The sequence below is a fragment of the Hyperolius riggenbachi genome, chromosome 6 (assembly GCF_040937935.1).
Source record: "Hyperolius riggenbachi isolate aHypRig1 chromosome 6, aHypRig1.pri, whole genome shotgun sequence".
Lineage (NCBI taxonomy): Eukaryota > Metazoa > Chordata > Amphibia > Anura > Hyperoliidae > Hyperolius > Hyperolius riggenbachi.
The window spans coordinates 199,978,944-200,002,265 of record NC_090651.1 but is presented as its reverse complement, the minus strand read 5'-3'; the positions used below and the strand labels follow the sequence as shown (position 1 = coordinate 200,002,265).

The 23,322-nt window shown below is 44.4% G+C and overlaps 1 protein-coding gene across 3 annotated transcripts in view; it reads left to right on the top strand.

Moving 5' to 3' along the window:
• The window catches only part of LOC137521275 (THAP domain-containing protein 5-like), a 49,572-nt gene extending 46,531 nt beyond the window's left edge, over positions 1–3,041 (top strand). For all 3 annotated transcript variants that reach the window (XM_068240297.1, XM_068240299.1, XM_068240298.1), the window contains exon 3: positions 777–3,041. In XM_068240297.1, coding sequence (XP_068096398.1) covers positions 777–2,235 — 1,459 coding nt within the window. In that variant the 3' untranslated portion in view covers positions 2,236–3,041. The remainder of the gene's footprint in view (positions 1–776) is intronic.
• Positions 3,042–23,322: the final 20,281 nt, after the last annotated feature.

Below are 23,322 nucleotides of genomic sequence, written 5' to 3'. Positions count from 1 at the left end.
GTGCGCGGCTGCGCGCGCATCTCCTGCTTGGGGAACGGAGCTCCGCTCCGCCTTCAGTTTCCGAGCGGCGATCGCCGCTCGTGAGACTGTTAGAAAGCGAAACCGCCGTCTTTCTACAAAGTACAGCGATGCGATCTGCAGCAGCGCTGTACTGCGGACAGCCGTGTGACACTTCTGTCCCCCTGGCACACAGGAGAGCAATCGGCTCTCATAGGCTGAAGCCTATGACAGCCGATCGCGTCATTGACTGGCTGGGGGGAGGGCGGGATTTCAGGAGGGGTGGGGGGAAGGAAATGGTACATTTTATTTAAAAAAACCCCTAACATAAATATTAAAAAAATAAATAAACAATGGTGGGGAGAAAAGGGGGATCACTTGTGTGCTGTGTTGTGCGGCCCTGCAGCGAGCCCTTAAAGCTGCAGTGGCCAATTTAGTGAAAATTGGCTTGGTCTTTAGGGGGGTTTAACACTGCAGTCCTCAAGAGGTTAAAAGGAAAGGCAGCCTCCATATCCCTCTTACTTTAAATTGCTTTTTACAGACAACACTTTTCACGGTATGTAGATAGCTTCTTCAAGTCAGTTACATGTGCCTTTTGCATCCATAGTAACAGCTAAAAGTGCTCATGGCTGTTATTTTGCAATTAGATACCCACAAACTCTTATAAACACTAAGGTTTATTTAAAAACACATTTAGAAGAATATTGGTATTACACATGTCATAGAAAATAGCAGTTATGAAGTGAGGCTGAGTTTAATGCAAATGTATTTTCTTACAGGTTCCCCTTGAAGGATCCTGACCGTCTTCTTATGTGGATCAGAGCAGTTCAGCGTGAGGATTGGACACCTTCAATTCACAGCAAAGTCTGCAGCGACCATTTCACTGAAAAAGACTACATGATTCGTCCAGGGGCTGCCTGCCCCTACCTGCGTATGGATGCCGTGCCCACATCTCTTTTTATTGTGCAGCGCAAGAAAACTAAAAAGAGGAAGTATACTAAAAAGTCTGAAGGGGGAGCTCCAGTTTCCAATAAAGTGGATGTTAAGGATGAAGAGCAGCCGGAACAAATTTTGAACGAGAGCCAGGTGATCAGCCAGCAGGAGGAAGCAATACAAACAGAGGCTTCTGGAGAGGAGATGCAGGAATCTGTGACAGAATGTCCTGCTTCAGAGAGCAAAGCCCACAGCAAAGAGAAGATATCTGAAACCCAAGAAAAGTATTCAGGGGCTCATACACAGGGAAAAAGAGAGACGAATCCAATGCAGGAAACAGATAAGGACAAAGAACAAGAGCAGAGACCTGAGGCACAAATAGCTGAAAAGCAGACCCAAGAGCTAACAGAGACACAGAGTGCGATTGCAGAGCAATCTGAGACTGCCAGGCAGAATGTGGAAATACATGGTGAGAAACACAATACAACGAACCTACGTGATAAGATGGCAGAAATCAATATTAGCATGGAAACTACACAAAATGAGAGGCAGGTGGCATTAATATTAGCTGAATTGGAGGACACACACTGTGAGATGCAAGCTGCAGAGGCCAGGGCTGCAAAGGAAGCTGCCATCAGTAACAGCCAGTCTTCAGGTGATAGTTTGACTGATTTCATTTCATTTGACCATGCATATACTACACTGACAGCCAGTGACAAAGAAAATGATGTACTAGTGGCAACCCATTCCTCCACCCCTTCTACCACCTCTTCGCTCTCCCCTATCATTAACCCTAAAATAGTCAAAATGCGAAAGAAAATCAAGACCTTACAAAAACAGGTTCTCCGGCAGGGTGTGAAGATAAAGAGCCTGAAACAGTCATTGGTAGATTTGAGACGTAACAACATGGTGGAGAAGGACCCAGAGAGGGTAATATCAGAGCACTGCAGTGGCCTAGCTCGGGCTCTATTTATAACCCAGCTTAAAAATCACAGGAAGTACAACGCTATGCAGTACTCCGATACCATGAAGGATTTCTCCCTGAACTTGTACTATGCTTCCCCAAAGGCCTACAAATTTTGCAGACTGTTCTTGTCCCTGCCACATCCAGTGTCATTGAGGCACTGGAAGACTGCAACTGAACCCAGTCAAGGTGAGCTGCAGGGGGTTATATTGCAGACTGAGGCTGAGGCAGAGCCATACCAGGAATCACAGGGATATGTTATGCAAGAAGAGGCTTTGCAGGCTGCAGCATTGCAAACTGAGACTATACAAGCAGAGACCTTACAGAGTGAAGCTATATAAAAAACTGGTATATTTATGAACATTGCTTCTATTCATAAAACGGGTTCTCTAGGGAAGACCTTAAGGGAAATATAGCTTAAAAGTTTTATTTCTAAAACTTCTGTTTTTATTGTTGTCTGTAGTCCCGTTGTGAAGATTTATGCTCACTTTATGCCAACTGTTGAGACAGGAAGTGAGGGGGATCTTTGTAAGTAGATCATGATAGCAATAAAGATGTTTTAGGTTTTCTTTTTCTACTATAGTATAGTAAGGCATGGTTTGAAATGCTGTCCACTTTCTATTTTTTCCTCTGTTTCTGCAGACAGTAAAATACCCTGAATCTGCAGTGGTTTCAGCACCCAATAACGCAACATAATTGATGTTTTGAAGATTGTCTTTTTTTTCTCAGGAAACGGATTGCCCCCAAAATGTCAATTTTTCACAAAAAGTTACCTAGAAGTCGCCCTAACTGCAGGTGCAGTGTTTCTACAACTTACTCATTTTGTAGACGTGGCACACTGACCAATGTCAACAGTGCCTTTGCATATGCTGATCAGTTAAAAAAAAATAATTAAATCCACCTTCTTGTTAATGGGAAGCCTAAACCGTTGCATTATATAATTTGTTTAGCTTAACAATATGCACATTTCATGTGGCTGAAGCAGAACATTGCCTGAGAATTAAATTCAGTAGGGTAATGATTAATTGCTCAATACTGTCAAGTATCATTCATTAGAGATGGTCAATACAAATAATTTCCGACTTGCATGCAGATTGTATGAAGCCTGTAAATTGATCAATCAAAATAAACTGCACGTTCACTTAAAGGGGCACTATGGCTAATTTCTTCCTTTTTAGTCCCTTTAGCATAAGTATTAGTATGTGGAGCAATGTTGATGGCATTTATTTTGGCTGATCAAAAGTTGTTGTTTTTTTTACACTGCTACTAGCCATTTATTCCTAAGGAGGCTCGTCGGAAGATTTACCTTGCTGATGCCGAATCAGTATAATCCATTATGTTGTAGGAGGCATCTGTAACTGTCATCTGTGTTGCTAATATCTTCCCCCCCTCTAGTCCACTCAGCGAGGATCAATCCAACTGTAACTGCAAATCTGTGTAGGCTGCAGCTGCCGTACAGCGCAGATCAGCGATGTATGGCTCTATAGTTTCACGCTGCCCACTGAGCGACGGACGGACACCTATTGTTGTGAAATAATATAAATATATATTATAATATTATAAAAAGCCAAGTGCTGGTTACCACAGCAACAAACAACAATAGGTGTACGTTGCTGTGCCAGCTTCAAAGAAGGGGTCATCAGCGGGCAGCATGAAACTAGAACCGTACAGCTCTGACCTGAGCTGTATGGCAGCTGCAGCCTACACAGATCTGCAGTTGCAGTTAGATTGATCCTCGCTGAGCGAACCAGAGGTGTGTGTGTGTGTGGGGGGGGGGGGGGAGAATATTGGTAACACAGATGACAATTACAGATGCTTTCTACAACATAATGGATTATGCTGATTCGGCGTCAGCAAGGTGAATCTCCTGCCATGACTCCTTAGGAATAAATGGCTAGTTGCAGTGTAAAAAAACCTTTTGATCAGCCAAAATGCTGATTCGGCGTCAGCAAGGTGAATCTTCTGCCGTGACTCCTTAGGAATAAATGGCTAGTTGCAGTGTAAAAAAACCTTTTGATCAGCCAAAGTGTCATTAACATTGCTCATTAACATTGCTCCACATACTAATATGTACAGTGGTGTGAAAAACTATTTGCCCCCTTCCTGATTTCTTATTCTTTTGCATGTTTGTCACACTTAAATGTTTCTGCTCATCAAAACCCGTTAACTATTAGTCAAAGATAACATAATTGAACACAAAATGCAGTTTTAAATGATGGTTTTTATTATTTAGTGAGAAAAAAAACCTCCAAATCTACATGGCCCTGTGTGAAAAAGTGATTGCCCCCCTTGTTAAAAAATAACTTAACTGTGGTTTATCACACCTGAGTTCAATTTCTGTAGTCACCCCCAGGCCTGATTACTGCCACACCTGTTTCAATCAAGAAATCACTTAAATAGGAGCTATCTGACACAGAGAAGTAGACCAAAAGCACCTCAAAAGCTAGACATCATGCTAAGATCCAAAGAAATTCAGGAACACATGAGAACAAAGTACTGTAATTGAGATCTATCAGTCTGCTAAAGGTTATAAAGCCATTTCTAAAGCTTTGGGACTCCAACGAACCATAGTGAGAGCCATTATCCACAAATGGCAAAAACATGGAACAGTGATGAACCTTCCCAGGAGTGGCCAGCCGACCAAAATGACCCCAAGAGCGCAGAGAAAACTCATCCGAGGGGCCACAAAAGACCCCAGGACAACATCTAAAGAACTGCAGGCCTCACTTGCCTCAATTAAGGTCAGTGTTCATGACTCCACCATAAGAAAGAGACTGGGCAAAAACGGTCTGCATGGCAGATATCCAAGGCGCAAACCACTTTTAAGCAAAAAGAACATTAAGGCTCGTCTTAATTTTGCTAAAAAAACATCTCAATGATTGCCAAGACTTTTGGGAAAATACCCTGTGGACCGACGAGACAAAAGTTGAACTTTTTGGAAGGCGTGTGTCCCGTTACATCTGGCGTAGAAGTAACACAGCATTTCAGCAAAAGAACATCATACCAACAGTAAAATATGGTGGTGGTAGTGTGATGGTCTGGGGTTGTTTTGCTGCTTCAGGACCTGGAAGGCTTGCTGTGATAGATGGAACCATGAATTCTACTGTCTACCAAAAAATCCTGAAGGAGAATGTCCGGCCATCTGTTTGTCAACTCAAGCTAAAGCGATCTTGGGTGCTGCAGCAGGACAATGACCCAAGGCACACCAGCAAATCCACCTCTGAATGGCTCAAGAAAAACAAAATGAAGACTTTGGAGTGGCCTAGTCAAAGTCCTGACGTGAATCCTATTGAGATGTTGTGGCATGACCTTAAAAAGGCGGTTCATGCTAGAAAACCCTCAAATAAAGCTGAATTACAACAATTCTGCAAAGATGAGTGGGCCAAAATTCCTCCAGAGCGCTGTAAAAGACTTGTTGCAAGTTATCGCAAACGCTTGATTGCAGTTATTGCTGCTAAGGGTGGCCCAAACAGTTATTAGGTTCAGGGGGCAATTTCTTTTTCACACAGGGCCATGTAGGTTTTGAGTTATTTTTCTCACTAAATAATAAAAAACATCATTTACAACTGCATTTTGTGTTCAATTATGTTATCTTTGACTAATAGTTAACGGTTTTTGATGAGCAGAAACATTTAAGTGTGACAAACATGCAAAAGAATAAGAAATCAGGAAGGGGGCAAATAGTTTTTCACACCACTGTATGTTTAACCTCCTGAGCGGTATGGACGAGCTCAGCTCGTCCATCACCGCCGGAGGCTGCCGCTCAGGCCCTGCTGGGCCGATTTTCTTCAAATAAAGTGCAGCACTTTGCCAGCCGCGTGTGCTGCCTGATCGCCGCCGCTCTGCGGCGATTCGCCGCGAGCAGCGGCGAAAGAGGGCCCCCCCTAGCCGCCTGAGCCCTGCGCAGCCGGAACAAAAAGTTCCGGCCAGCGCTAAGGGCTGGATCGGAGGCGGCTGACGTCAGGACGTCGGCTGACGTCCATGACGTCACTCCGCTCGTCGCTATGGCGACGATCTAAGCAAAACAAGGAAGGCCGCTCATTGCGGCCTTCCTTGTTTATTCTGGGCGCCGGAGGCGATCGGAAGAACGCCTCCGGAGCGCCCTCTAGTGGGCTTTCATGCAGCCAACTTTCAGTTGGCTGCATGAAATAGTTTTTTTTTTATTAAAAAAAACCCCTCCCGCAGCCTCCCTGGCGATCTCAATAGAACGCCGGGGAGGTTAAGGAACGTAAAGCGGTATAAAACTGACATAATATTCAATAAAAACATGTTTTCCTACTTTTTATATCACATACAGTTATCATATTTGCTTTTGTGCATAAGTAGTATTATTCATTTCGAAATTACAAGTTCCCAAAGTACAATTTTTTTTTTTTTTGCTCTGAGAGCTGCAATTGTATTTTATTTATAACTGGTGTATTTCTATTGTAATGTACCAGGAATGATTTCTGAGTACCTCTCTGTGTTCTGTAGTGTCTGCACAGTCAGAGAACTTGATACAATTAAGTAAACACAAGATAATGTTAAGATAATCACTAGTTCGGATGCGTCCACCTTTCTCTGCAGGGAGCCTGTAAGTCCTGTGTTTAACTAGTTGAATACTGTTCTAGAAAAAAAAGTGCTAGTACATAATATGCTGTAAATAATATTTTAGAGCGAGGTAGAAATGCTGGGTTTCATTCCGCTGTAAGGCTGGTTTCACAGTGGGACGTTAAAGTCCCACGTTACAGCAGCCAGTAACGCAGCCTAACTCGCAGCACTGCAAAATCAATGTGCTGTTCACAGTGCACACGTTGCGTTACATAGTGACGCAGCACGTTTAAACAAAGTGCTGCATGCTGTTTGCACATGCTCAGTAATGTTGGAGGAGGAAGTCTCCCCTCCTCCTCTGCGGCCAGCCACATGGCTAATTAATATTCACTGCACTGTGGTGACTCGTGGTGGGGCTGTATTGTAGTCCGGATCATGAAAGAATCTTTCATTTGATCCGGATCTTTTTTGCGAGTCGAATCATCTGGATGATCACAATGAAACATTTGGTTCACAGTGGATGTCTGTCTGGAAGAAACAGTAACATACAGAATGTACAGTGCAGGGAAAGTCCTGTCCTGCTAGTCATTTCACCCAGTCTGCTTCCCTAGTAAAATGATTCAAATGATTCGGTTAAAAGATCCGGATCTTTTCAATGATCCGGATCTTTTCAATGATCCGATTCAAATGATCCGAATCCTTAAAAAGATCCGGACTTCCTATCACTAACCTGGAGCGGCTGCTTTGAGAGCTGCATAAAGCAGCTCAATCTGACGTCCAACTTCAACACCACCATGCGTTGCGTTAGGGGCACGGTAATGCGACCATAACTTCCCCTAAAACGCAACGTCTTTGTGGGAAAGTAGCCTAAAAGGAAGAAATTAGCCATAGTGCCCCTTTAAGTAGCCCAATTGGCATTAAACGTGCATGCAAGTGAGAATTATTTGTATCTAATTGTTCATCTCTATCAATCATTAGCCTTTTTAGTTTGATTAATTTTGTACAAAGGTCCAGTTCAGCTGTTCACTTGAATACAATAAGCCTCCCCATTCACAACTTTCCAAAATATTCAAATTGTATTTTTCTCTGATTTTCCTAAATTGCCGATGCAAGTGGCAGTCAGCATAATTTTGAGACCTCAACCATTTACCATTTGGAATATAATTCTAATGTTATTGAGCAAACCCAATAACTGTATATTTTTCAGAAATAAAAAACTTAAAATGCACTGCTCCAAATTTTTATACACAATGGAGTTTTAAAACATTTTATAGGTAGTAAAAAATTGAAAATGTTCAATTTTGGAACAAAGGCACCAGTTTATGGTAAAATCATTAAAAGCTGTTTAAAAATAGGGAGGTAGTGGTGGGCTTACCTTCCCTCCAAATAGACCAAACAGTCAATGTTCACTAAAAAACAAATTCTTTATTCAAAGGTACTCTACAAATATGCATATTTGTGGAGTACTTTTGAATAAAGAAATTGTCTTTCAGTGAACAGTGACTGTTTGGTCTACTTTGGGGAGTGTGCGCTATACCATTACGACCGGCAAAAGCAAGAAGGGATCAGCAAAGGACGCCCCCCGGTTTGATTGCAAGCCCTATGTTGCTCCTTATGGGGGCGCAACAATAGTCAGACCTTCACTCTAATTGTGCAGTCTATATACATAGATGCCCATTTATGTTTTTAATAACTTTACAATAAAAGTTAAGTTTTAGGCAGCTATTGCACCTATTTTTCGATGCACAATAGGCCCTGTCCTGTAGGACTCATGTCAGATATTCAATTCCCTTCATCAACCCTCAGTGTTGTTGTCTTCTTGTCAAATATCTCCCTATTTTTAAAGAGAACCCGAGTCGGGGTTCTGAGAATAAAATCCCCATACAGAGGCTGGGTCTGCCTATAGAGCCCAGCCTCTGTTGCTATATAGTTCGCCCCTAAGCCCCCTCTGCTCTCTGCAACACCCCCTAAACACAGCCGCGCTGCTGACACGCAGCTTGTCAGAGCGCGCTGTGTTTTCCTCTCTCCTGTCAGTCTCGCCGCTCCCCCGCCTCCTGCATCGCTCCGGTCCCCGCCCACATCCCTTTCCTCGCCGCTGATTGGATGGAATGGACGCAGGCGGGACCGGAGCGATGCAGGAGGCGGGGAAAACGGCGAGAGTGGCAGGAGCAAGGGAAACGCAGAGCGCGGCTGTGATTTATGGGGTATTGTAGAGTGCAGGGGGCGATTAGTGGTGATCTATATAGCAACAGAGGCTGGGCTCTATAGATAGACCCAGCCTCTGTATGGGGATTTCATTCCCAGAACCCCGCCTCAGGTTCTCTTTAAATGACTTTTAATGATTTTAACCTTAACTGGTGCCTCTGTTCCAAAATTGTGCATTTTGTTAGACCACCTTGGGTGAAGGGGTGTTACCCCCTTTTTTTTTTCTACTTCTACAGAGAGTGACATTCTTAACTCGAGTGGGGTCAGGTCTAATCTCCCCACCTGTCATCTCAGTAGTTACCAGTGGTAACCCAATTTTGTGAGTATAATCTCATACATATATCATTTAAATCGATTGAATTGACATACTGCGCTATCTCTACCTCGCTATTTTCTTTTTCTTCAAGGAACTAAAAAATGGTCATTTGCTGAATTTGCAGCCTTAGGAAGTAATATTTACTGAAATCAGAAGCTACTGTTTTTCAATCATAAACGCCTTACCAGGTCAATTTACATATTAACAAACTACCTTTATTTGATAGCAGCATCACAATTCTTGCACATATTGAACTTGAGTTTTTAGAACGTTGCTGTTCTAATTTCTATGCAGGATGTCAGAATAGCCTCCCAGAACTGCTGTGAATGTAAACTGCCCCCCACCCTCATAGATGTTTGAGGATGCTCCAGAGGTTCTCAATAGGATTGAGGTCAGGGGAGGATGGGGGCCAGACGAAGAGTTTTTCTCCCTTGATACCGATAGCAGCCAATGATGCAGAGGTATTCCTGGCAACATGAGATGGTGCATTGTCACGTATGGAGATGATTTTGTCATGTAATGCATGTTTTTTCTTTTTCCACCATGGAAGAAAGTAGTTAGAAACTCTACAGAGGCAGAGGCCCATATGCAATTAAATTATCTCCAGGGAGAAAACTCTGGAGAAAAAGTTATCTTCTATTTTAAATAATTTTACAAGCATTTTGCTATGGAAAAAGCACCCAAAAAATAGTGAAAATGTACTAACTAAATTATTTTGAGTATTTTCTTGCTTGCTGGCGGTTTAAAGGGCATTTTATTGTCAAGTTTAAAAATATCACCTAGGTGAAAACTTGCGGGAAAAGGTCATTTGCATATGGGCCAGAGGATCAGCAGGATAGCCAGGAAACTGGTATTGCTTAAACGGAACTAAATGTAGCAGCTTCCATATACAGTGGTTTGCAAAAGTATTCGGCCCCCTTGAAGTTTTCCACGTTTTGTCTTATTACTGCCACAAACATGAATAAATTTTATTGGAATTCCATGTGAAAGACCAATACAAAGTGGTGTACACGTGAGAAGTACGAACGAAAATCATACATGATTCCAAACATTTTTTACAAATAAATAGCTGCAAAGTGGAGTGTGCGTAATTATTCGGCCCCCTTTGGTCTGAGTGCAGTCAGTTGCCCATAGACATTGCCTGATGAGTGCTAATGACTAAATAGAGTGCACCTGTGTGTAATCTAATGTCAGTACAAATACAGCTGCTCTGTGACGGCCTCAGAGGTTGTCTAAGAGAATATTGGGAGCAACAACACCATGAAGTCCAAAGAACACAATAGACAGGTCAGGGATAAAGTTATTGAGAAATTTAAAGCAGGCTTAGGCTACAAAAAGATTTCCAAAGCCTTGAACATCCCACGGAGCACTGTTCAAGCGATCATTCAGAAATGGAAGGAGTATGGCACAACTGTAAACCTACCAAGACAAGGCCGTCCACCTAAACTCACAGGCCGAACAAGGAGAGCGCTGATCAGAAATGCAGTCAAGAGGCCCATGGTGACTCTGGACAAGCTGCAGAGATCTACAGCTCAGGTGGGGGATTCTGTCCATAGGACAACTATTAGTTGTGCACTGTACAAAGTTGGCCTTTATGGAAGAGTGGCAAAAAGAAGGCCATTGTTAACAGAAATGCATAAGAAGTCCCATTTGCAGTTTGCCACAAGCCATGTGGGGGACACAGCAAACATGTGGAAGAAGGTGCTCTGGTCAGATGAGACCAAAATGGAACTTTTTGGCCAAAATACAAAACGCTATGTGCGGCGGAAAACTAACACTGCCCATCACTCTGAACACACCATCCCCACTGTCAAGTATGGTGGTGGCAGCGTCATGCTCTAGGGGTGCTTCACTTCAGCAGGGACAGGGAAGCTGATCAGAGTTGATGGGAAGATGGATGGAGCCAAATACAGGGCAATCTTGGAAGAAAACCTCTTGGAGTCTGCAAAAGACTTGACTGGGGCGGAGGTTCACCTTCCAGCAGGACAACGACCCCAAACATAAAGCCAGGGCAACAATGGGATGGTTTAAAACAAAACATATCCATGTGGTAGAATGGTCCAGTCAAAGTCCAGATCTAAATCCAATCGATAATCTGCTGCAAGATCTGAAAACTGCTGTTCACAAACGCTGTCCATCTAATCTGACTGAGCTGGAGCTGTTTTGCAAAGAAGAATGGGTCAAGGATTTCAGTCTCTAGATGTGCAAAGCTGGTAGAGACATACCCTAAAAGACTGGCAGCTGTAATTGCAGCAAAAGGTGGTTCTACAAAGTGTTGACTCAGGGGGCTGAATAATTATGCACACCACACTTTGCAGTTTTTTTTTTTTTTAAATGTTTGGAATCATGTATGATTTTCGTTCCACTTCTCACATGTACACCACTTTGTATTGGTCTTTTACGTGGAATTCCAATAAAAATGATTCATGTTTGTGGCAGTACTATGACAAAATGTGGAAAATTTCAAGGGGGCCAAATACTTTTGCAAACCACTGTACCCCTGTCTTCAAGTGTCCTTTAAAGAGAGTCTGAAGTGAGAATAAATCTCGCTTCAGACCTTATAGATAGCAGGGGCAGGAGCATCGCGCCGCTAAACGGGGGTCCCTTCACCCCCAAATCCCCTCGGGGGAGCGCTTCCTGGTTGGGGCAGGGCTAACCGCCGCAGCCCTGCCCCACACGCGTCTGTCAGCGCGTATCTCCGCCTCTTCCCTGCCCCTCTCAGTCTTCCTTCACTGAGAGGGGTGGGGGAGAGGCGGCGATGCGCTGCTGATAGACGCGACTGGAGGCAGGGCTGCAGCCGTTAGCCCTGCCTCCAGGAGCGACCAAGTCTGCGACCAAGTGTTGCAGTGGGGGGTTTGGGGGTGAAGGGACCCCCGTTTAGCGGCGCGATAGCGGCGGTTTAGCAGGGGCACACATGCCCCTGCTAACTATGAGCTCTGAAGCGAGATTTATTCTCGCTTTAGAGTCTCTTTAAGTCTTTGTGAAATATGTAAGGTTTTCATACCTTGTCCAAGGCATTCAACTATTTTACGCTTTTTGGCAGCAGAGAGATCGTTTATATTGCCCAAATTGCTTAGGTCGCAGTCACAGTGCCATGTTGTGGAACTGCATTATAAAGTCTTATAATGCAGCTTACCACACTGCAATGCTAATCCCTATGGGCCGATTACAGTACGACGTTAAAGTCGCGTTAAAAAAATGTTGTGGTGTTAACTCACTGCTTGCAGTGAGTTATTATTATTATTATTATTTATTGTATTTATAAAGCGCCAACATCTTACGCAGCGCTGCACAATAGATAAATGGGTTAACATACAGGTAGAACATACGGAAACTCACAACAAAACAAGATCATGCAAATGATTTGATAACAATACAGTGTCATAGGTCAAAATAGAGACTGTTCGAGTCTACAAGAGGGGTGGTTGCGAGTAAGATTGCATAATCAAGCTGGATACGTTATGGAGGAGGGCCCTGCCGGAGGCTTACAATCTAAAGGGTGGGGTGGAGACAATAGGTGCGTCTTTTGAGAGGGGGTCTAACAGAACATATTATAGTGCTGGTGTAGGGGGGTATGCGAGCGTGAAGAGGTGAGTCTTGAGAGCTTGTTTGAAGGAATTAAAGGTGGGGGCGAGTCTGACGGCTGGTGGGAAAGAGTTCCAGAGAGTAGGGGCGGCCCTGGTGAAGTCCTGCAATCGAGCGTGTGACTGAGTTATGCATGGTGCGACTAGGCGCAGGTCATTGGAGGATCGGAGGGGGCGGGCTGGTATGTGCCTGTGGACCAGATCAGAGATGTAGGTTGGGCAGGTCTTGTGCACTGATTTGTAGGCAAAGCACAGGATTTTGAAATTGATCCTAAAGCTGATGGGGAGCCAGTGTAGTGCTTTACAGAGCGGAGTTGTAGAGGCGCTGCGGTGAGAAGAATGTATCAGTCTGGCTGCCGCATTCATTACCAATTTAAGTGGGTCAGTACGGTTAGAGGGGAGGCCAGATAAAAGAGAATTGCAGTAGTCTAGGCGGGAGATGACAAGGGCGTGGATAAGGAGTTTAGTGGTGTCAGGGGACAGGTAGGAGCGGATCTTGGAGATGTTGCGGAGGTGGAAGTTGCAGGATCTGGCAATACCTTGGATGTGGGCGGTAAAGGAAAGTTCAGAGTCCAGAGTAACGCCTAGACAGCGGGCTTGGGAGGTAGGGTGGATTATAGTATTTTCAATAGTGACGTGCAGATCTGGGAGGGGTGCAGCTGTGCGGGGTGGGAATATTAGAAGCTCAGTCTTGTCCAAATTAAGCTTCAGGTACCTGGCAGCCATCCAGGAGGAAATGGATGTGAGGCAGTCAGAGACTTTGTCCATGGTAGAGGAGGAGAGGTCTGGGGTGTGGAGATATATCTGGGTGTATTCGGCATACAGGTGGTAATTGAAGCCCATGGAGGAGATGATTTTGCCAATTGAGGCAGTATAGAGTGAGAACAGTAGGGGTCCTAGGACGGAACCTTGAGGAACACCAACTGAGAGGGGTGTAGGAGTGGATGAGCAGTCATTGAAAAATGTTGTAAAGGAGCGGTTGGAGAGGTAGGAGGAGATCCAGGCTAAGGCTAGGTCCTGAATGCCCATTAGCTGCAGGGAGTGGAGGAGGAGGGAGTGGTCGACAGTGTCAAATGCCGAGGAGAGGTCCAGGAGGAGCAGGATGGAGTATTTACCTTCGGCTTTGGCAAGGGCGAGGTCATTTACCACTTTGGTGAGGGCGGTTTCTGTAGAATGGGCTGTGCGAAAACCAGATTGCAGGGGATCGAGAAGGGAGTTGGAGTTAAGGAAGTTGGTCAGGCGTTGGTGGGCCAGGCGTTCAAGAATTTTTGAGGCAAAAGGGAGGAGAGAGATTGGGCGGTAGTTGGATGGCAGAGCAGGGTCAAGTGAAGATTTCTTTAGTAGGGGAAGCACAGTGGCCTGTTTGAATACGGAGGGGAAGATGCCGGTGGAGAAGGAGAGGTTGAACAGATGGGTGAGGACAGGGGCCAGATCAGAAAAATGTGGGCGCAGAGAATCAGATGGGACCGGATCTAGGGGGCAGGAAGTGGCAGGTGAAGTTGCCAGCAGCTGGTTGACTTCCTCCACCGTGACAGGATTGAAGGAGGTAAGGGAGGAGAAAGAGAAAGGAGTCGGATGTGCTGGGGAGGCGGGGGCGATAGAGTGGAGGAGAGAAATATCCCTCCGGATGGTTGTAATTTTGTTGATAAAGTAATTTGATAGGTCAGTGGCTGAGAGGGTGGAGGTTGGGGGGGGAGGTGTGGGGTTAAGTAGGGCATTGAAGGTGGCAAAAAGACGACGTGGGTTGGAGGCTTGGGTAGCGATCAAGTGAGTGAAGTATATCTGTTTACTATCAGCGAGGGCAGCATGGTACGTCTGCAACTTGGTCTTGTATCCCAGGAAATCATTGTTGTTGCGGGATTTCCTCCATTTGCGTTCTGCAGCTCGTGTCTCATTTTGTAGTTTTCTTGTGAGGGCAGTGTGCCAAGGTTGGGGGTTGGGGCGACTGTTGGTACGAAGGGTCAGGGGAGCCGCATGGTCTAAGGCTGCAGAGAGGTTACTGTTGTATTGAGCTGCCGCTTCGTTGGGGCAGGTTAGGCTGGGGAGGGAGGAGGAGAGAGAGTGGAGGGGTGTGGCTTGTACATTGGGGTCAAGGTTGCGCAGATCTCTCTGCCAACGTCCAGTTTGGGGAGGGGGACAGGGGGTGCTGGATGGAGTGAGGGTGAAGGTGATGAGGTGGTGGTCGGAGATGGGGAATGGTGTAATGTCCAGGGTGGTAAGTGCGATGGCTTTGGAGAAAATTAGGTCCAAGGTATTACCAGCACTGTGGGTTGTGGAGTTAGTATGCTGAGTGAGACCAAGGGAGTTGGTGAGCGAGAGAAGCTGAGTGGCAGCAGAGGTGGTAGGCTCATCAATTGGAATGTTAAAGTCTCCGAGGATGATTGTTGGGAGGTCGGAGGACAGGATGTGTGGGAGCCAGGAGGCAAGGTTTTCTAGGAAGTGCGATATAGTACTGGAGGGGGGGGGGCGGTATAGGACTGCAATAATGGCTGGGAGGGGATGGTAGAGGCGGATAACATGGGCCTCAAAGGAGGTAAAGTAAACACTTTAACGCAGACACGTTGCGACTTTGACGTTGCATTAAAACGCAACGTCCCACTGTGAATACAGCCTCAAAAATGTTGGTCTACTTAATAATGTGAGACATTCCTCATTAGTAGTGTTTTTTGTCCCTTACTTGGCAAACTAATTATCGCAGGTGTCTGAGATTGATTTCCATGATCAAAAGAGCCCAGAGACACAATACCATCCAGAAGTTTAAATAAAATATTTAATCTTTATGACAAAGAAAATTTGCATAATTTTTATTTAATATTATTTACATAATAATTTAGAACGTGGTGTAAATGTAACTTTTCCCCCTAACAAAAGCAAGAGAAAACATTGGTACCCCATTATATCTTGCATCATACACAAATCTAAAGATAAGCATACAAAATGTGAATGAACAAGTACCCCCATGCAATAAAACTCATTTGTAATTTGTAAAATTATTGGTAAAAAAAATAAAATTCTGAAATGGACAAAATTCAGATAAAAACAATGGGATTCATAGATGTCCATTAATTCATGAGAAGTTAAATGTGTTTATACATACCAAATATCAACATAGTGTAAATTCAATAAACACAAGAAATATAGTAGTTGTAGGTGCTTTGCATGTATAAAGTAGAAACAGCACTCATGAGTACTAAATATATATATATATATATATATATATATATATATATATATATATATAAATAAAACACATACCTATATAGAACAATAGTACTTAAAATGACTATTGGGCGTCATTAATAATTCAAAAATGAAGTACCATATTTTTCGGACCATAAGACGCTCAAGCCCATAAGACACACCTAGATTCAGAGGATAAAATCCAGGGGAAAAAAATACATTGACGTCTTGTGGCACTCCCCCCCTCCCCCAAACTACTAAAGGATGGAATTAGACTGTAAGCTCACAGCGCGCTTCAGCTTGCAGTGAAGATCAGTGTCATTTGCCCTCTGTCTCCACATTCATAAAAGTAGAAACCAGCTAAGTACAAGTCTAAAAAAATTAGCATATTGTGCTAAAGTTCATTATTTTCTGTAATGTACTGATAAACATTAGATTTTCATATATTTTAGATTCAAATACACGCAACTGAAGTAGTTCAAGCCTTTTATTGTTTTAATATTGATGATTTTGGCATACAGCTCATGAAAACCCAAATTTCCTATCACAAAAAATTTGCATATTTCACCCGACCAATAAAAGAAAAGTGTTTTTAAAACAAAAAAAGTCAACCTTCAAATAGTTATGTTCAGTTATGCACTCAATACTTGGTCGGGAATCCTTTTGCAGAAATGACTGCCTGCATGCGTGGCATGGAGGCAATCAGCCTGTGGCACTGCTCAGGTGTTATTGAAAACAAATTCCCCCAATCCATTACGCTGTCACTGTATTGACAGCAGCAATGTCCTGCTACTATCAGCTTCCCACCCATCCCTCCCTCTGATGCACGATGTGTTGCAGCGAGATTTCACTACAATCTACTTTGCTGCGCTCATCTTCCCTCACTCCTTCCCTGCCTCTGATAACCATGTGTTGCAGGGAGCTCAGTAGTGTTACTCACCCCCTCTGTCCGTGGAGCAGCGCCTGTAATTGACTGTACACCTTATGCTCGGTGGATGATCTTCTGTAGTGTAGCCTCTAATAACATTATGCTGAAGGGAGTTCAGTGTTAGTGACAATCACCCCATCTGTCTATAGAGCTGCGGCTGTACACGTTATGCATCGGTAAATGGTTTTTTTTTGTGCTGTAGCTCAGAGCCCCGCCTGATAACCTCATCAAGCAAGGGACGCTTTACCACAGAAGAATATCTGCCGATGCATAACTGGTACAGCCACCGCTCCACGAATAAAGAGGGTGATTGTCAACGCTGACCTCCTTGTAGCATAATGTTATTGGAGGCTACACTACAGGACAAGAACATCCGCCAGTGCATAACGCATACAGCTGATTTATAGCCACCGCTGCACGGACAGAGGGGGTGAGTGACACTACTAAGCTCCCTTGCAGCACATGGTTATCGGAGGCAGCCAAGCATAGTGCGCTCTCTTGCACTAGAGGGGGTGATGGGAGGAAAGCTGATTATAGCAGGACATTGCCGCTGTCAGTTACAGTGACAGCTAAATGGATCGGGGGCATTAGTTTTCAAGCGGGGAGGGAAGGCCGGGAGCCTGGCCCACAAGACTGCCAAGGATTTCATGGAGGCACAGTCTACAGTGACACATTCGGACCAGAAGACGCAGCAACATTTCTCCTCTCTTTTGGGGGAGAAAAAAGTGTGTCTTATGGTCTGAAAAATACGGCAAATAGCTCTCCACATACATATAAGTAAGTTGTATTGGAAGGCTGTGTGTGTGAGGGAGGTGAAGTCTTTCTATGACAATGACTTAAATTCACTAAGGACTATTACGTACCACATTGTGTATTTTAGACACCTTTTCCCAATTCATTAAAGAGAATCCGTAACAAAAATTTAATCCTATTTTCTACCATCCTACAAGTTCCTATACCTATTCTAATGTGCTCTGGCTTACTGCAGTACTTTCTACTATCACTGTCTCTGTAATAAATCAGCTTATCTCTCTCTTGTCAGACTTGTCGGCCTGTGTCTGGAAGGCTGCCAAGTTCTTCAGTGTTGTGGTTCTGTGATGCATCTCCCCCCTCCAGGCCCCTCTCTGCACACTGCCTGTGTGTTATTTAGATTAGTGCAGCTTCTCTCTGCTCTGTTATCTTTTACAAGCTGGATAAATCGTCCTCTGAGCTGGCTGGGCTTTCACATACTGAGGAAATACAAACAAGGGCAAAGCTGTTTGCAGGAAGAAACGAGCAGCCTGAAACTTCAGTGCATGAAAGCTGAAGGGGGAAAGATACACACAAATGATCTCTTGAGATTCAAAAGGAAGGCTGTATACAGCCTGCTTGTGTATGGATGTATTTTCTATGTGTGGACATACTGTACATCAACCTACTTCCTGTTTTGGAGGCCATTTTGTTTGTTTATAAACAAACTTTTTAAAACTGTTTTTAACAACTTTTAATGCGGCGAGGAGCGGCGAAATTGTGACAGAGGGGAATAGGAGATGTCCCCTAACGCACTGGTATGTTTACTTTTGTGCGATTTTAACAATACAGATTCTCTTTAAGCGTTCCACACATGCAGTAATAGTTTGGTAATTTACTGAAAAAATTTTGCTTCATTTCACTAAGACCTGCTTCGTAAAATGTAGAAGTCTTAAACAGCTGTGGAGTAGCTTTCTCCAGCAACTTGTGTTCTGCTACAGTGATGTTCACTCACTTCTGGCCAGTGTTGTGCTCATTCTTCAGGTATAAGTGGTCTGCAAGAGCTGTTCCTGCTTATCCCCTGTGAGAGGTTTCAAGTTTGTCATCCCCGGCATCCCTCTATATGTGCATGCATGCCACTAGAGGACCCTCTTCTGTGTATCAGTCCATGGATCTACACATCTAAAGGGATGCAAGAAAGGCTCTATGAATGTGTTCTCCGCATCTTTATTTATTATTATTTTTTACTTTCTGATGTGGAGTAGAATGGGATGGCAATGCCTATTGGCTGTCAACTTTGTCTGTCCATTTTACCGAATGCTTATAGTTACTGACAGCCCTAGTCTAGTCTTAAAATACTGAACATCTCTCACTTGTTTAACCGCATGCTCTAGTTTTAGTGAATTAACATTAAACCTCCCTGGCGTTCAGTTTCTGCTGGATTTCTGTGCAAAAAGTGATCCAATTAATTTTCATAACCTTTTTTCCTGTAACTTACCAAAATGTTTCAAGCAAGGGTCTAGTATTTATTCTGAGTTTAATAAAAGCTTAAAACAAAATCTAAACTAAATTTCAAAATTACTCTCCAAAATCTCTGATCATTTATACTTCCAAGCTGCAGCTTCTCAATCGGCACTAATCTGAATGTAAAGGTGGCCATACATCTAGCAATGATGGGTAGATTCGAAAAAAGAGACATCTTTCTCTAATCAAATCTGATTAGAGAGAGATTGGTCAGCTGCCCATACTCCGCAAGCCGATTCCCGATCGATTTCAACATGAAATCTCTCGGGAATCGTCCGCGTCCATTGCCTCGCCGCTGCCCCCCAGTGTATATTTATACATTACCTGTCCTGTGTTGCCCACCGAGCCCCTACACCTAGCTAAAGTATACTGGGGGACACTGATACCGTTTAAAACCTCCTGAGCGGCATCTTCGACACTGTAGCACATACTGCTTTCAGCAAAAATTTCTTGCCCCGCTCAGGAGGTTAATGAGGTATTCCTCCTGTGTGTGCCTTTATACGTTACCTGTCCTGTATCGCCCACCGTGCGGTGCCCATCTGTCTTCACTAGCTCCCATATTGCTACTTTACTTTTACTGGAGACCCTACTCCTAGCTAATCTAAACTAAACAACCTCCTGAGGTTGTGCCGGACATACCACTTTCAGCAAAAATGTATTGCCCGACAAAGTGTCAGGCATACCGCTCAATAGGTTACTGAGCTATTCACCACACAAGTCAGTAATTTAGCTAACTAGTTTTTTAACTTTTCAATTTTGTAACAACCTTAGTGAATTTTTTTGACAAGATGTTCAGTAAAATCAGCTGTTTTCTGCATTACAAAATATGGGAATGTTTAATTGAGATGATCCACTGGGAAGAAATGCCGCTCTTTGAAATTAATTATAGCAAACCTGCTGCTAATAAGTTCAAAGCCCCAAACATACATTAAGCTTGTTTCCTCACTATAAATCAAATTATTGTATTAATTGAAATGGGGAGTATGGCTAATTACCAGCCAGAGCAGTGGGGCTTGTACAGAAGAGAGCATGTCCTACAAGGGGGCATGTCGCACACACCTCCAAAATTGCCACATTTTGCATATTCTTGGCACCCAGTAATCTTGCCCTATCATACTTCTAATCTAGCCCTACTGTAATCCATACGCCTAACACTACCCATCCTTGCTTAACCTCCTCTGTACTGGGTGAAACCTGTTTCCGTCCCGCAAGCCTGCTGTGATCACCACTCTCGTTGCTCTGTTGCCGCTGCTTGCCAGCTGAGCTCCATGCGTCAGTCAGTCAAAAGCCAATACTGTGAGCCCTGTAATTACTGTGAACCAATCACAGTGATCTCAGCTCAAATTCTGAAAAAAAGACCCTGGTCCTTAAAATGTACCTGATATGAAAGACATTTCAAGTACCATACTTGCCTGGGACTTCCTTAAGCCCCCTTGAGGACTCTCAGTCCCTCGCCCTTTCCCTGGGTTGCTCCTGTCTCCTTCATTACGGCCCAAAAGCCTGGTCGAGTTGCACATGCGTGGCCCGGCGCATGCGCTCCCATTGCACTCCTGCTGCTGTGAGCGTTCTGTGCTTGCACAGTACTACTGCGCAGGTGCAGAATGCTCCTGGCGATAGGAGCGCAACTGGGGGGTGTGCGCGGCGGGGCCCCGGGGCCGTACCATGGGGACAGGAGATGGCAAGGGACTGAGCGGCCTCAAGGGGGCTAAGAAAGTCCAAGGTTTGTATAGAACCTGATAGGGCTTTTATCTAAGGTTCGTTTTAAGGTACCAGAGCCACGCAGTCCCATAAAGGATAAAGTAATTTGGCCTCCGATTACTATTGTCGGCACCCAAATTATGTTAAAGGAGTTGTCAAGCAACTTATGCTACCCATAGTACCCAGGGCTTCCTCCAGTCCCTGGCAGCCGCTATGTCCCTCGCCGCAGCTCCGCCATCCCCTGTTCCCTGATGGTGCGCAGGACGACCTCCAGGTCGTCCTCTACTGCGCCTGTGCGAGCACCGCTGTCAACCACCTCCACGTGGTCCAGAACGTACTGCGCATGCACAGAACTACTGCACCTGCGCAGTACATTACGGACCACGTTGAGGTGATTGACAGCGGCACTCGCGCAGGCGCAGTAGAGGACTGTGCACCATCGGGGAACGGGGCCAGCGGAGCTGTGGTGAGGGACAAAAGGCTGCCAGGGGCTGGAGGAAGCCCCGGGTAAGCAGTACTATGGGTAGCATGAGTTGCTTAACGACTTCTTTAAGCAGGCATGTGCTGTGTAAGGCGTACGGTCAACATTAGGGCTAGATTACTGTCATTTGTGGCCATAAACGGGGGTGGGTCCTTGGTAGCTGGGAGGGTGGCGAGTCGAGGAATAAATATTCGCACACACACTGCCTTTTTGGAGGTGTGGGTATGACATGCCCTCAGCTGCTGGAGGCTGGATGTAAAATGATTGCTGGCCACAGGATTACCACAGCTCTTGGCACTTAACAGTACTTAGATTTTCAATTAATACTATATTGTATAATCTTGTTATAATAAACTTGGGTATAGTAAACATTCGGATATAATAAACTACCTCTCCAGGTCCCGTCCTGGCCAATCTCCATTATAAGTCCGTGGGCGCAACTCTTACTTGATGCTGACTCTGGATATAGTAAAAGGTGGGCAGCGCATGCGTCATATGGCAGTGTGAAACCCATGGTCAGCTGCTGCTCTCTCCAAGTTAGTTGCAAGTGAGTTGATGCCTGACAAAATATGCAAGACGAGAAGAATGGCACCAGCGTAGGATATACAGTACTTTATAAAAAATCAGCCTGGGAAAATTTAGTAGCAATGGGGAAAATAAGGAATAATGTGAACATAAAATAGCTTGCAGCGTTACTACTTCCATTTTGCAATCACCGATTCCTCCTATGGGATTGTACACACTCCCATCCAGGGTATCTGTTCCCTTGTTAACCACTGAAAGGCGAACTGAAGTAAGAGGTGTAAGGAGGCTGCCATATTTATTTCCTTTTAATCAATACCAGTTGCCTGGCAGCCCTGCTGGTCTATTTCTCTGCAGTAGTATCTGAATAACATCAGAAACAAACATGCAGCTAGTCTTGTCAGATCTGACTTTAAGGTCTAAAACACCTGATCTGCTGCATGCTTGTTCAGGGGCTATGGCTAATAGTATTAGAGGCAGAGGATTAGCAGGGCTGCCAGGCAACTGGTATTGCTTAAAAGGAAATAAACACGGCAGCCTCCATATACTTCACTCTTCATTAAGTCTATCTGGAGGGATATATCCGTCCAGATAGACTGTGCTGCTGCAGCAGTGCCGGGCGCGCGGTCAGGCGTGCTCCCGCCGCCTTCCGTTATCTCTGAGATCAATGAATGGGAACATTGTTCCCCTTCATCGATCTAAGTCCCAGGCACAAAAACCGGCGGCCTCTTATCAGAGCTAACAAAAAAACGCGATATAGACCCTGGGATCTAGTAACATGTCATAAGGGATGTCAGTAAACCCAATTGACCAGTAAGAAACTGCAACACACTCAAGAAAAGGGGCCAATTTAGGCAAAGCTAATTAGTAGTAAAATATGAATGATAATGGAGGCTTCACACACAATATAGTGCAAAAATAACCAAATCACTTTTATTAAGGTCAAAAATACATATCAGGAATAAAATATAATTAAAATCTCCCAATTAAAACTAATGATAATTCGTAATCCTGTCTCCACAAAAAAATGTTGTATAAAAAAATGAAAAAACACCAGTTAATTGATAAGCCCTAAGTAGGCTGAAAAAAGTGGGAAAAAGTGCTGCTAGTGCAAAAAAAACGGGAATTCCAGTGTGAACCCTTCAAAAGCTAGTCCAAAAATGAATAAATGCAAAAATGGCAAAACCGTGGGTACTTCTAACTATCAAAGTGACTAAAAAAGTGCTAAAAAAAACACATAAGCAAAAAAATACATTACGTTGAATATGAAGTGCAAAAATCCATGTACACAGGACCTAAATATATATGTGCACTGTGCGCACACTCCTGACGCAGGTCGCAGCACCGGCTGCTTCTGAAGGAGGCTGGATGACAATGAATTAGGTTGGCCTAAATACTCTAGACTGAGCGCCGGAATGACGTGTGCGGCCACACACATGACATTGGGTCGGCGTGCGTTCTGATTGGCGCACGCCACGTGTGTCTGTAAAGACCTGAGTCACATGATATGTGACGTGTATATGAAAAAACAGTACGTTTTTGTTTATGCGACCTGCAAGCGTACAGGAAGTACGCTTGCAGGAAGGGTTAGGAGGCTGGGAAACTGTTTTTTTCTCACAATGATCGCTGCTTCTCGTAGAAGCAGCTGATCATTGCGGGGGGCTTAGATCAATGAACGGGAAAGGTTTTTCCCGTTCATTGATCTCTGAACGAGCGGGCAGCGGCGTGCGC